General features: G+C 46.6%; 1 protein-coding gene across 1 annotated transcript; it reads left to right on the forward strand.

The window, feature by feature from the left end:
• The first annotated feature begins 288 nt into the window (after positions 1-288).
• LOC123125177 (ornithine decarboxylase) lies at positions 289-1,784 on the forward strand. Its single transcript, XM_044545706.1, has one exon. It carries the CDS (start codon positions 499-501, stop codon positions 1,729-1,731), a length of 1,233 nt encoding a protein of 410 aa, XP_044401641.1. The 5' UTR covers positions 289-498; the 3' UTR covers positions 1,732-1,784.
• Positions 1,785-14,962: the final 13,178 nt, after the last annotated feature.

Genomic DNA, 14,962 nt, shown 5'->3' on the forward strand with positions numbered 1-14,962 from the left:
TGTACCTACTCCCGCTTCGGTTTGAAGTAAGAAAAGGACCAGACTGTAGCAAGAAAAATGACCGGGCTGACCGAGGCCGAACGCCCGCGCTCTCTCTGTTCTCTACCTACCCTAGGTACGTGCGTGCTGGAACTGCCCCAGCCGCAGCGTCGCACGCTCTGGAAATGCGGCCGCGGCGTCGCATAGCTTGTCTATATGGTCCATTTGACCGCGGCGTCACCTAACCCCGGCCGCGCACACTATATATAACCCACCCACGCCGAGTTCATCTCAGCCAGGCAACAGAATTAAGCATTCGAGCAAGCCATCGATCGACCTCCTCGATCTGCATTTGGCATCGGTAGTCAGCTTGCATTGCTCGATCGCGCCGAAGTCTAGCTCGAGCAACCTTAAGTTAGCAAGCTAGGTACGTTGAGAAATCTTCTAGGGCTATAGTACACACACTTTGCACTACGTACTCACGTGTGGTGTGATCGCGTCGTCGTCGTACTCGTCGACATGGTCAGAAGCAGCCCCATGCAGGCGGTGCTGGTGGCGCCGGGGGTGAAGGACAAGCAGGTGCTCCCCTACAAGCGGGACGCGCTCAAGGAGAAGCACGCCGTCGCCGGCCTCATGCGCTCCATCGCCGGCGGCCCCGGCGTGCGCGGCGCCTTCTACGTCCTCGACCTCGCCAGGGTCGTCGACCTGTACATGCGCTGGCGCCGCGCGCTCCCGGACGTGCGGGCGTACTACGCCGTCAAGTGCAACCCGGAGCCGGCGCTGCTCGGCGCGCTGGCCGCCCTCGGCGCCGGGTTCGACTGCGCCAGCCGCAGGGAGATCGAGGCCGTTCTCGCGCTCGGTGTCGAGCCGGCCAGCATCGTGTACGCCAACCCGTGCAAGCCCGAGGCGCACATCGAGTACGCGGCGCGGGTGGGCGTCAACCTCACCACGTACGACTCCGAGGAGGAGGTGGCCAAGGTGAAGCGCTGCCACCCCGGCTGCGAGCTCATCCTCCGCATCAAGGGCCCCGACAACGGCGACGCCAAGGTCGACCTCGGCACTAAATACGGCGCGCACGCCGACGAGGTGGTGCCGCTGCTCCGCGCCGCGGAGCGCGCGGGCCTCGGCGTGGCCGGCGTGTCCTTCCACATCGGCAGCGGCGGGACCCGCACCGACGTTTACTGCGGGGCCATCGAGGCCACGCGCGCGGCGTTCGACGCGGCCGCCGCGCTCGGCATGCCGCCCATGCGCGTGCTCGACGTCGGCGGCGGCTTCATGGCAGGAGGCAACGCGTTCGAAGAGGCGGCGGCGGTCATCCGCGACACGTTGGCGGAGCACTTCGGCGACCTCCCGTGCGTGGAGGTCATCGGAGAGCCGGGACGGTACTTCGCCGAGACGGCCTTCACGCTGGCGGCGCGCGTCATCGGGAAGCGCACGCGCGGCGAGGTGCGGGAGTACTGGATCGACGACGGACTCTACGGCTCCCTCAACTGCGTCCTCATGGACGACTACGTGCCCCGCCCGAGGCCGCTCGCCACCCCACGCGCCGGCGAGGAGGCGTACACGTCGACGGTGTTCGGGCCGACCTGCGACTCGCTCGACACGGTGGTCACCGGGTACCGGCTGCCGGAGATGAGCGTGGGGGACTGGCTCGTGTTCGACGACATGGGCGCCTACTCCATCGGCTCCGGCTCCCATTTCAACGGCTTCTCCATGGCCGACATTACGACATTCTTGGCCTACTCTAGCTAGGTCAGAAACAATTAAGATATGGACAACGTGCCACACATGTTTTTTTAGGGGACGTGCCACACATGTTTTTAATAAGTTTCATGTATTTTTGTAATTTGTTTGTATAAAAAGAGTTGCTTATAATTAAGCTCGTGTCCCCTCCAAACTTTAAGGGCTCACATTCGTTTGACAGCCAACGGATTACGGTTAATATATAACTTTGGATAAAGGAGGAAATGGCATGATCTGAATAAAAATAACTAACACTGACCAAGCTCAGTGTATACAGAAATCCATATAGCTTTGGATTATTAAGGTGAAACTGGCATAGTCTAAATAAACAAACTAATTGTTGACAAACCCAACTAAGAGCAAGTAGAGAATATTTCTCTTTCCCTCACTTTCATCCGGTGCAAGCCCGTTGAAAGTTAAATTGAAGATAAAAAGAAACCGTCAACTTGTACATTATTAACCACCGACCAAGCTCATTGTCAATAATACGAAGATCCTTCTCTCAGAACATGGCAAATTGGCAAGTGCACATATATAGTATGTAACTTTGAATAATTAAGCTGGAAATGGCGTGATCCGGATAAAAGTAGCATCTAAGATATGGACCAAGCTCATTGTCAATAGGTCAAACATAAAACTAGCTAAGAACGTCACAAAATTGGAAAGAACACATAATATATATAACTTCCCAATTTAGCAAATGTTCAGTCGGCATGAAGCCGCTTGTGTGAAAGGTGTGGTTGTTAGGTTGGTTGATATGTTGGGTTGGGTCCAGCCTACCAGGACCGATGAGTTTAGATTAGGGAATAATTGTTGGTGTATAGTAGTCTAAACGATTACCTCCATTATCAGTTTCAGTAGTATGGTTGGCAGGACCATCCAGGCCATAGCAGCGCAAACACCTTCTCTCCTTGCCTTCTTAATGTGGCTTTTCCTCGTTCTTGGTCTACTTGATGTCATAGGGGAGGTGGGGTAACTATCGATATCGGGTGTACCCTGCGCCACGCTGTAAGTTTCATTTGCATGCCACCTTTCGGTAGATCACGGCCGATCTGCCACTGGGGTAAATGTGGCGACCAAACTCCCCATTTTTTGTTGTAGAAAGGGATTGCTCCCCGGTTTCGTCATTGAAATCATTCGAAGCTTGATACAACAGTCACCAACTAAACATCAAAATAAATCAAAGCTCGAAATAGCAAGGTGGAGGGAAACACTTGCATACAAAACAACTTCCCATATGACGAAACCACATAGTTTTCAAACATACTAAAGAAGCATTTTGTTTCACATGAGTGAATTGTAGAAAACCACCACATTGACGCACATGTTTGCAGAAAACACGGTTTTACGAATTTCTGCCAGAAACCACTGATTCTCGGCCTAATTTTTTGCAGAAAACACTAACAGGCCGCTTTGGGCATTTTAACCTCGATTATGACATGTGAGGCCCACATTTGGTGACTTGGCACAACAGTTCGCGTTAGACAGTGTTTGGTCTAATATTACAAACTAGTCCCTGAAATTTCACATAGACACCCCTCAATCATAAAGCAAAAGCGCAATTAGCCCCACACACACGTGCACAGAATCTGCATCAGGACGCCCATGGCTCTCGTCGCCGGCTTGGGGCGGCGGATGGACCTTGTCGGCGTTGAGGTCGAGCACCGGGCTGGGCGACCAGAACTGCATCTGTCCGCGCGCCGCGACCTGCCGGTGGTGAAGGGAAGCAGGTCACCGACGACGAGTAGTTCCGCGCGCCGGCCATTGCGCTGCCTCGTCCTTGCTCGAGCACCACGGCTGCACCGGCTCGGAGGAGGATGACGACGGCCTTGCGGCTGGGCGCCCGCCGGCTTGAGCATGCTCTCAACGCACCGCGACGCTGGAGGATGTGGCCGGACCAATGCGGCCTTCCGTCCTCTGCCCCGACGACCAAGACGGCGAGGATGTGCGGCGTGCAGCTCGCGGCGGCGCGCACGGCTCACGTTGGAAGGGGCACCGACGGCGTTTTTCACGGCGACCGAGGCTCGAGGCCAGCTAGCACACTGGGGTGGTGTCAGGACCCTGACACACTGTTCATGTTAACTGAAGAACGCGACACTGGCTCTGAAGAAATAGAGTTCAGCCTCTGGGAATCGGACACCTGGGATCAAACGAGTTAAGTGACCATCGACGGCTCTCCCGTTTCCTGTTCACCGTCACCCATTGCCGCCACCAGCTTGACAGTAACAGTGACGGCAACGACTCCTTCCGTTCCACGCCATCGCCACCTGCTCCCAGCTATAAAGGCCCCGTCCACCGATCTGGAAATCATCTTTCCCCTTTCTCCAAGTGTAATAGCTAGCTACCCTTAGAACCCTAGAGTAGTTGGTAGAAACTGGGCAGATCCTCGATCTGAACCCCTGTATCTGTAATTCTGAACCTTGAGATAATATCAAGCGGGGCTAGTTCGAGTAATTGATGTATTGTTGAGTGTTGTGGTCTTGTCACTTGGTATCATGAGCCAATGAATCCTCGGAGGCGAATCGGATCTGACCACGAATTGGGGTTGGGATCTCTCGTAAAATCCCCCAAATTCAGTGTCGGGTCCCGGCGGCGGTGCAGTCCATCAGATCGGAGGCGGCCTGGAGTAGGCATCGTTCGGCTGCAAATTGGGGAGAAACTCGGTTGCGGTTGGAACCATTCCGCCGTGGTAAAATTCCGCAGCGTATCCCTGGTTCGTGCAGCATCGGAGGCGAGCACGACGTGGAGCTTTGGCGGCGGTAGGAAGAGGTCACCGGCGAGGGTTTCGGACTTGTTCCGCTGTAAAATTCTAGAGCCGTGCGGGTCACCATGCCCACCCGAACCAAGCACATGGACGAAATCTCGGACGAGCTCGAGGCGCTGCAGACCGAGCTGACTGCGCTGGGTTTGAAGCAGGACAAGATGCAAGATCAGATCGATCAGGTGAACACACGTCTACAGACAGTCGAATCCTTGGAAAAACAGTTGGGAAAGGTAGAGCTCTTGGTCGAGAACAACTCCAAGGTTCAGCAAGACATCTTCGCCATCCTACGCGAAATGCGAGCAGAGAATCCCAACCCTCCCTCCCCTGTTCCCCAAGCGTCTGCTTCCTTGGTTGTTCAACCCAACGTACAACCACCGACCCAGCCGAATCCAGACGCAAACGCAGCTAATGCCATGGGAGAAACACTAAACACACCACCGGGATAGCAAACGCAACTGCAGAACAGCTTGACAGGCAGAAGTGCAAGTCAGCAAACACAACCAGCAATCAGTACTACAACACAACACCAAACTGACAGAGCGATGCAATTTATGAAGAGCATTTCCAAAGGCCCTAAGATAGATTTCCCTACCTTCAATGGAGATAACCCCCTTGGGTGGATCAGACAGGTCAACAAATATTTCCAGCTTGCTCAAACTCCTGATGAGTGCAAAGTGGATTTAGCATTGACTTATATTGTGGGGAGAGCTGATAACTGGGTCAGAAGTGCCCGAATGGAAAACAACAGATTGCCCTGGCCAGATTTTTGCAGAGCATTGTGTGACAGGTTTGCTGAATCCAGCATTTATGAGGTACTGGAAAAATTCCACAATCTGAAACAGAACACTTTGTCAGTAGCTACTTACACTGATAAGTTTGAAGAAGTAATGGTAGTGGTTAGAGATGAGCACCCATACTTGCAAGAAAATTACTACATTGTGAGCTTTGTCAATGGATTAAAACCCAGCATCACATGTAATTTGAGACCACAAAGACCTGCAACTCTCAGTCAGGAAAAATATCAGTCATACCTCAACCACCAAGAAAAACAGTCTCAAGCTCATTCTGGAGAAGCTAAAGCTACTCTTCCTTCAGCTCCCAACTTACAAATTCCTCCACCAGCAGCAGCTACAAGGAAACAGGGGTTTGTTGGAGATGCAATGGACCTTAGGTCCCTGGTCATAAGTGCAAACAATCACCTGCATTGCATGCTATTGCTAGTGAAAATGAATCTGAAGATATATCCCCTGAAGAAGAAGCACAGCTAGCAGTATTAACTGCAGAAGGGCAATTTACAGAGCTAGCAGATAAATGCATGCATATTTCTGCACAAGCTATATCTGGGGACTCCTCTGAATCCACTATAGCAGTGAGCACTTTCCTGGGAGGCAGAAAAGGAGTAGCACTAATAGATACAGGAAGCACTAATACATTCATTGACCTCAAATTTGCTCTGAATGCTAACTGTCAATTGGTCAATACCCCCACTCAAAAAATGACAGTGGTTGGGGGTGGCTCACTAAACTCGGGAGCTATTGCTCCTAACACAAATTTCAGAATATACACTGAAGATTTCTCGAATGATCTAACAGTGCTGGATTTACAGGGCTATGATATTGTTTTAGGGTGTGATTTTCTGAAGAAGCACATCCCTTTATCAATGGACTTTGATACAAGAACTGTCACTATCAACAAGGACAAGAAGTACTCTGTAACATTTGCAGATTGTACAGTTGCACAACCACCCAAGCTTATTTCTGCAGAAAAAACAGAGGTATTGTGTTCAAAGGGGGCAGTGGGTTTTGCAATGAGTCTTCAGTTTATGACTAAAGTCAGTAACTATAGCTGTATAGTTGCTCAACCTAAGCAAAAGATAACAGAAGAATTCTTGCCAGTTTTGGAACAATACAAGAAAGATTCACAGAACCAACTGATCTGCCACCCATCAGAGAGTGTGACCATACTATACCTCTTAAAGAAGATGCCATACCACCTAATGTGAGGCCATACCGGGTCCCTCATTTACAGAAAAATGAGATGGAACAGCAAATTAAATGCTGCTCTCCAGGCACATAATTCAGCACAGCATGAGCCCATATGCTTCTCCTGCTATCCTTGTCAGAAAAAAGGAGGCACCTGGAGATTGTGCATAGACTACAGAAAACTGAATGCGCAAACAGTTAAAAACAAGTTCCCTATACCTGTCATAGAGGACCTCCTAGATGAGTTACATGGAGCAGCTATCTTCAGCAAATTGGACTTGAAATGTGGCTATCATCAAATCAGAATGAAACCTGAAGATGTTCACAAAACTGCATTTAGAACTTATTCTGGACATTTTGAGTTCTTGGTTATGCCCTTTGGTCTCACCAATGCACCTGCTACCTTCCAAGCCTTGATGAACAAAATCTTTGCACCCTACTTGAGAAAATTGTGTTGGTGTTCTTTGATGATATACTAATTTTCAGCAAGACTCCAGAAGAACATAAGGAACATTTGGCCCTGGTGATGAAACTACTCAAGAAACACAAGCTCTTTTTAAATCAAGCAAAATGCACCTTTGGTACATCTACTGTGGAGTATCTGGGGCATGTTTTATTTGCTCAGGGTGTTGCTACAGACCCTGACAAAATCTCAGCTGTGAAACAATGGCCAATACCCTCTACAACAACTGAATTAAGAAGCTTCCTTGGTCTGGCAGGCTACTACAGAAGATTTATCAAGGACTATGGCCTGATATGTAGACCACTTCATGATCTCCTCAAAAAGGATGCTTTTCTCTGGTCCCCATTACAGACAGAGGCATTTGAGAGATTGAAATTCAGTCTAACACATGCACCAGTATTAGCACTGCCTGACTTCTCCATTCCATTTGAGCTAGAGTGTGATGCATCTGGAGCTGGTATTGGAGCTGTCCTCATGCAAAAGCACAAACCAATTGCTTACTACAGCAAGTCCCTGGGGCCAAAAGCTGCTGCTCTTTCCACTTATGAAAAAGAAGCCATAGCAATCTTGGAATCTATGAGGAAATGGAGGCATTATTTCCTAGGCTCATCCTTAATAATTAAAACAGATCACCAGAGCCTTAAGTTCATCACAGAACAAAGAATTTCTGAAGGAATACAGCATAAACTCATGTTGAAGCTACTTGAGTTCACTTACACAATTGAGTACAAGAAAGGTAGGGAAAATAAAGCTGCTGATGCTCTGTCCAGGAAACCCCAGATTATGACAATTTCCAGTGTAGTGCCTAGCTGGACTGAACAACTTGAGCACTCCTATACTTCTGATGAGAGATGCAAAACATTGATAACTCAACTTACCGCTGGTGCAAAGGATCTTCCATTGTACAGCTATACTGCTGGTATACTCAGATACAAGAACATAATCTATGTAGGAACAGATGAAAATTTCAGACAAACACTGCTCCTTACTTTTCATTCATCCCCAATTGGAGGACACTCTGGAATTAGAGCCACTTACCACAGAATTAAAAAAAATCTATTGTCCTAATTTGAAATCTGCAGTAGAGCAATTTATTCAACAGTGCCCTGTCTATCAGAGAGCTAAAGGAGAAAATTGTCACTATCCTGGACTGCTTCACCCCCTTCCCATCCCTGACATGGCTTGGAGGCACATTTCCATGGACTTTGTGGAAGGACTCCCAAAATCACAAGGCAAGGATGTAATCTTGGTGGTAGTAGATAGATTCACTAAATACTCTCACTTTATTGCTCTGGCACATCCCTTCTCTGTCACCACAATCCTACAGGCATTCATTGACAATGTTTTCAAGCTACATGGTATGCCAGTGTCCATGGTGACAGACAGAGACAGGATATTCACTAGCAACTTTTGGCAAGCACTGTTCAAAGCCCTGGGAGTTAAACTTAACATGAGCACAACCCACCATCCTCAGTCCGATGGACAAACAGAGCGAGTTAATCAATGTTTGGAAGCATATCTCAGAAGCATGGCCTTCACTGAACCAAAAAAGTGGTGTTCTTGGTTATCTTTAGCAGAATGGTGGTTCAACACATCTTACCACACTACTACACAGTTCACACCATTTCAGTGCCTATATGGATTTCCTCCACCACAAATTGGAGAGATATCTATACCTGGACCCAATGTTGGGGATATCGCTTATCGGGAACTTATCGGTTGACCCATGATAAGGGGTACATCGGCCAGTTTATCGGCATATCGGCCGGTTTATCGCCATATCGGCTGCTTTATCGGCCAATTTATTTTATCGGTCAGACATGGGTAAGCGATAAATCGGCCGATTTATCGGCATATCGGAAGATATCTTGAACAGTGCCTGGACCTGATGACACTGAGGCTCAATCATTCTTGGAACAAAGAGAACTTGTACAACAACAATTAAAGCATAGCTTACTGGTGGCACAAGAAATAATGAAGAAATATGCAGATAGGAACATAACAGACCGACAATTTCAGGAGGGAGACATGGTGTACTTGAAAATGCAACCGTACAGATTGGCTGCATTCAACATCAGATCAGGGCTTAAATTAGCCACCAAGTTCTATGGCCCTTACAGAATATTACAGAAAATTGGCAACTTATCATACAAACTGCAACTACCAGCTAGAGTACAGATACACAATGTGTTTCATGTAAGTCAGCTCAAACGACACTTAGGACCCAATGCAGTTCCTGATCCAGACTTGCCCTTGGTAGATCCCTCGGGTAAGGTCAAAATAGCTCCCATTTCGGTGCTGGAAACAAGGGCTGGACCAAGGCATCCTCATTTGGTCACACAATGGCTAGTCCAGTTGTTGAACATGTCGCCCGACGAAGCCACATGGGAAGACGCTGATTTTATCAAAGTCACCTTTCCGGAGTTCTTCAACAACACTATCCGTTCGTGGTTTCCTACTCCTGATCCTCGAGGACAAGGATCTTCTCCAAAGGAGGGAAGTTGTCAGGACCCTGACAGACTGTTCATGTTAACTGAAGAACGCGACACTGGCTCTAAAGAAATAGAGTTCAGCCTCTGGGAATCGGACAGCTGGGATCAAACGAGTTAAGTGACCATCGACGGCTCTCCCGTTTCCTGTTCACCGTCACCCGTTGCCGCCACCAGCTTGACAGTAACAGTGACGGCAACGACTCCTTCCGTTCCACGCCATCGCCACCTGCTCCCACCTATGAAGGCCCCGTCCACCGATCTGGAAATCATCTTTCCCCTTTCTCCAAGTGTAATAGCTAGCTACCCTTAGAACCCTAGAGTACTTGGTAGAAATTGGGCAGATCCTCGATCTGAACCCCTTATCTGTAATTCTGAACCTTGAGATAATATCAAGCGGGGCTAGTTCGAGTAATTGCTGTATTGTTGAGTGTTGTGGTCTTGTCAGGTGGTTCCACAAGCAGGCACCAAGCAGGGCAACCACCGGGAGTACGAGAGAGCTAGGAGGGAATGGCGATGGTGTGTGGGAGCGAGATCCCGATCTGGAATTCTGGATCGGGGAGGGAGAGAGGTTTTTTTAGAAAGGGGAGGACTTTTTAACAAAAAGACCTGTCTAATGCCATTTATCACAGAACCGTTATGCCACGTCAGCGCAGAGCGGGCTCCATCTGTCATAATGGTCATCAAAACGGACAAACCCACCAACTAGTGTTTTCTGCAAATAATTAGGCCTAGAATCAGTGGTTTCTGGCATAAATTCGTAAACCAGTGTTTTCTCCAAACATGTGCGTCAATGTAGTGGTTTTTTGCAATTCACTCGTTTCACATGCGGCTGAAGCAACTGCACCGCCAGAGTTTTTCCACCGTTATGCTTCATCAGGTGTTTGTGACACGTCGCTCTAGACGCGCCCATCCTCTTGCATGATCAAACACCTCGATTGCCACCCCTGTGTGTTTTGTCAATCCTTACCGGAGAGTCACCACTGATGTTTCCTTTTGTAAAACAACAAATCAAATGAATAATAGAGTATAGGTCACGCGAGATTTCTCTCTAGAGGCATGCTTTGTTGTGTTTTCAACAAAGGGTAGATTTTATTTACTCAAAATGAGGTATCAACCGGACACAAACACAATAAGCACATGCCCGACCTCTACATAGTTAGGATGCACACAACCAACACTTACGCACACACACAAAAAACACACCATCAAGAGCAAAGTCATACAAAACCAAAGCTATGCCTGGGCGAGGAAAAAAACAGAAGCGATCAAAATAGTGATCGACAAACCACTACACGATGCACACTTTGTTGTGTACTACCTCCGCCCTTGTTTATTGGTCCCTTTTGTAATTTGTGTCAAATTTAGACCAACAATTCAACTAACAAAATGTTAATGCATGTCAACAAAAATTATATCGTTTATTTCATATTTGAACATAGTATTCAATGATATAATTTTTGGCGACATGCAAGAACATTCTGTTAGTTAAATCCATGATCAAATTTTGACACACAATATAATGGGGACCAATAAACCAGGACGGAGGTAGTATCTTGCAGATAACCCATATCACTGCGGCTAACCCTATAGCCATTTTTTCCTCCGTCCTGCGGGGAGGCCTACAAGCAATGTAACACATTGATTTAAGTTGGATGGAAGCACAGGAAGTTGAAAACCACATGAATCTAGCCAACGATATCCAAAGAAGAGGTGAGCAATTGATTGATCACGAGCACAAAAGAGAATTTTTTTTTCACCCACCCATGATGCAAAAGTACATCTCTGATTAAATACTATGTTTTAGCAGCAACCCGGAGAACACTCTGATCCTAGGTGGAATATTTATTTTCAACAATAGATATACCATCAAAGGGAAGATGAGAATACAATTGTTGATATAAGGATTTAACCATGAAACCTTTGGCAGGATTGGGGACATATATCAAAACATCCCTATTTATCGAAAGATAATCATTTTAGTTAAGACACCTCAATGTAAGCATCTGCTCCAAATACCTGATACATCTCAAACATATCGATAATTTTTATATGTTTCATGATGTATTGCTATCAGTTACATACACTATGAGCATATTTATTATCAATTCCACTGGACTAACATATTAACCAAGTGCCAAGTATTTGTTATTTTTTTGCTGTTTTTATAATTTAGGAAAATCCTGAGAAGGTGTCTCAAGATGATGTCTCGGCTCTGTCTTTTGAAGGTGTTCATATGTATAGTGTGTATGCGCGTGCGTACGTTCATAGGTGGAGTGTATGTGCGTGTATATGAGCGCCTGTCTGTATTTTCTTAAATTTTCTTTAACCTAGATTATCCAAGATCTCATAATTCAGGGATCAAACTAAAATCCATATCATAATTTTCAGTGACAGCCCATGCATTTTACCCATAGGGAGAAGCCAAAAAATTGCCTACTAACATGTTTTAGGGTTTCTAAAAAAAATGTTTTAGGAGGACCCACTTGTCAGCGACCAAACTCCTGCCGCCGCGATTTCATCCGCCTCGCCCTCGCGCTTCCTGGATTCAACTCGAGGTTCAGATTCGTCCGCTTATTTTATTTTTTTTCTGGTGAAAGCAAATCGCGCGATCGACACAGGCAGGGGAGAGGGGAAAACGGATTCCGTGCCTCCGCCAAGGGCGTCGGCGTCGGCGTCTTATCGATCATCTCCATGCAGCGGGAGCAGCGCCGCCGGCAAACGCGAGCCCGTGGTAAGCCGCCGCCGCCGCCTCTCTGCCGAATGATATGCTGTATGCGCGTGTGCTGTACTGCTGTGAGGCTCTCCCCCGCCCGAGAAGAGGATTCAGTATTTCTCCACGGCTGCCATGCCAGATTCTGTTCGTTTGGGCGTGAAGTCTTGCTTTGGTTTGGTGGATAGCAAGATAATTCTCTCGTTTCGTTGATTATATGGTACTACTAGCAACTTTTGGTTCCAAAATGCCCACCTGTTTCTTCTTACAAGAAGAATAAAGTGGGGGGAGATTGCTAGGATTAGGAAAATAAAATACCAAGTCTGACGAACTAGTGTTCTGTTTGCTTGGACAACATCGACGAGATCTCTAGGGATATGTATGGTCAACTGAATGTTCCCCTTTGGGGTTTCTTGCTCTGAAGTTATTGCTTGTTCAGTACATCTGCTTACATTTTAGCAAATAAAATTCGGATCCCCGACAATCGCAAAATGAAATCTCTGGATTCGTTTGTACTGTTGAGCATAATTAAGTTGGATGAGAGAAACAAATTGGATTTCTGCATGTGCCTCAGTGTGTTTGAGTTTGCTGGTTTTTTTTTTCTTTCAATGCGCGTGCTGTCTAACGGGTATGACCATATGTGTCGTGTGTTGCGGATGAATCGATCGCTTCAGTTCCTAAAACAAGGTCACCAGCCCTCCAACAAGATGGTGATTCTAAAGGTGGCAAAAAAATGAAATATCTGCCAGATCTTCCGGAGGTACGTGATAAGATGCTAATGACGAAAGACCTATGTTGCACATAAATTATCATTTTATGAATAAAATATATCTCGGGCTGAGTAAGGCTCTCTATCTAGCCTTTTCTTTTTTGTATGGCTAATTTATATACATGAAACTTAAATTTGTGGCCATGTAACATGATTAAAACATCCCTTTTCTTTGGGCATACTCTTCTCTTGTAGAAAAAGGTGAAACACTGCAGACATTGGGGCTTTCTATACTGTCATTTGAATTTAGCTAAAACACATGATCATAGCCACAGATGAGTGAACATAGAATTATGTCAACTATGCATGTTTAGAATAGCATAACTGGGAACACGATCATTTTCCATGAAAGGGCATAAAAGTGGGATACTTTTGGTACACTATTGAAGTACTTTGCTGTAAACAAGTTTCTACATGATTTTCCTTTTATATGTCAATTCTACAAAAGGGCAATAGTTTCACTCGTAGTAAATAAATACGGACCACTACCGCCCACTATCTTTGTTCTGTTAATTGGACTTTTAGCAGAGTAACTTCTATACCATTAAAACAATGCACTTTTCATACACCTGGTTGCACAATGTGCAATGCAATACAAAGGTAGACAGGGCACTGGAATTGAAGTGTCTAATTATGTTTTCTTTGCCCGATTGAAATAACCATTTCTAAGTTCTATTTTTGTCCCCGCGTGTGTACATGCAGGACATTTGGTGGCATATACATTCACTAATGCCAATGCGAGATGCTGCCCGAGCTGCCTGCGTTTCTCGTACCTTTATGCGTTCCTGGAGACGCCATACCAGCCTCACCTTCAGTAGAAAAACACTAGGCATGGATGATAATGTGTGTGAAATGGATGGAAAAGCAAGGGATCTCACCGGCAAAGTTGACAAAATTTGGATACAACACCCAGGCATTGGTGTGAAGGAAGTCAAAATTAAGTTCTTTGATTACAAGACCAGGGCCTATTATCTTGATCGTTGGCTTCAGATTGCCGTCACACCTGGGATTGAAGAACTCACCGTTATTCCTTCTGTGAGCAAACAAAAATTCAACTTCCCATGTTCACTTCTATCTGAAGGAGGTGGAAACTCGATTCGGTGTCTGAATCTTTACCGGTGTGTGTTCTGTCCTACAGTCAGACTTGGTTTGAGAAGTTTGACTCAACTTGAGCTGTTTGATGTCCGTATTACAGGAAATGAGTTAGCCTGCCTTCTAGACAATTCTGTTGCTTTGCAGCAGTTGGCACTCATGTATTGCAGTAAGATTATTAGACTGAAGATACCTTCCCTGCTGCAGCGGCTCATCACCCTTGAGGTGTCTAACTGTAAGAGGCTGCAAGCGATAGAGATCGAAGCTCAATGTCTCTCCAATTTTCGGTTTACCAGTGACCACCTAGTACAACTCTCGTTTGGAGAAGCATTACAGTTGAAGACCCTAGTCATGCAGTGTCGTGGTGCTCTCTGTTATGCTCGTGCCAATATTCCATCCAGCTTGCCAAATCTTGAAACTCTTTCTGTATATTCACATTATGAGGTATACTGCGAATTTTCTGGTGACTACAGACTACTGAAATTGTGTATCATGATATTACAACGGTAGCCATGCACTTGCATAATTTTAATCCAAGATCTTTATGCAGATGGTCAGTACACCAATGATTGGTAGCAAATTTCCATTCCTCAAGCACTTGACTGTTGTTCTTGCTGCGTCCCCCAGCCTATGATTATTGTTCTCTCATATCATTTTTTGATGCCTCTCCTTCATTGGAGACATTCATCCTGAATGTAAGTCTCTTCACCCTGTAAAGATATCTCCCTTTTCAGATCCCGCCCTTCGAATATATCACTTAACTATGGTGGAACTGTTAATTCATACATCTTTGCCTCACATATTTAGGCGGTGTGGAACAGCATGCGGCATACATCCATTTTTGCAGATCCTTCAGGTCGGAGGCAGATGCCAGAGCACCACCATGACAAGCTAAAGAGTGTGACTATTACTGGTTTCTCCTCTGCAAAGTGCTTGGTTGAGCTAACATGTCACATTCTTGAGAGTAC

Source organism: Triticum aestivum, chromosome 5D, assembly GCF_018294505.1.
Source record: "Triticum aestivum cultivar Chinese Spring chromosome 5D, IWGSC CS RefSeq v2.1, whole genome shotgun sequence".
Taxonomy (NCBI): domain Eukaryota; kingdom Viridiplantae; phylum Streptophyta; class Magnoliopsida; order Poales; family Poaceae; genus Triticum; species Triticum aestivum.

Bases quoted from the DNA above. Each gene is read 5' to 3' on its own strand.
- LOC123125177 (XM_044545706.1), top strand. From the start codon at position 499: ATGGTCAGAAGCAGCCCCATGCAGGCGGTGCTGGTGGCGCCGGGGGTG.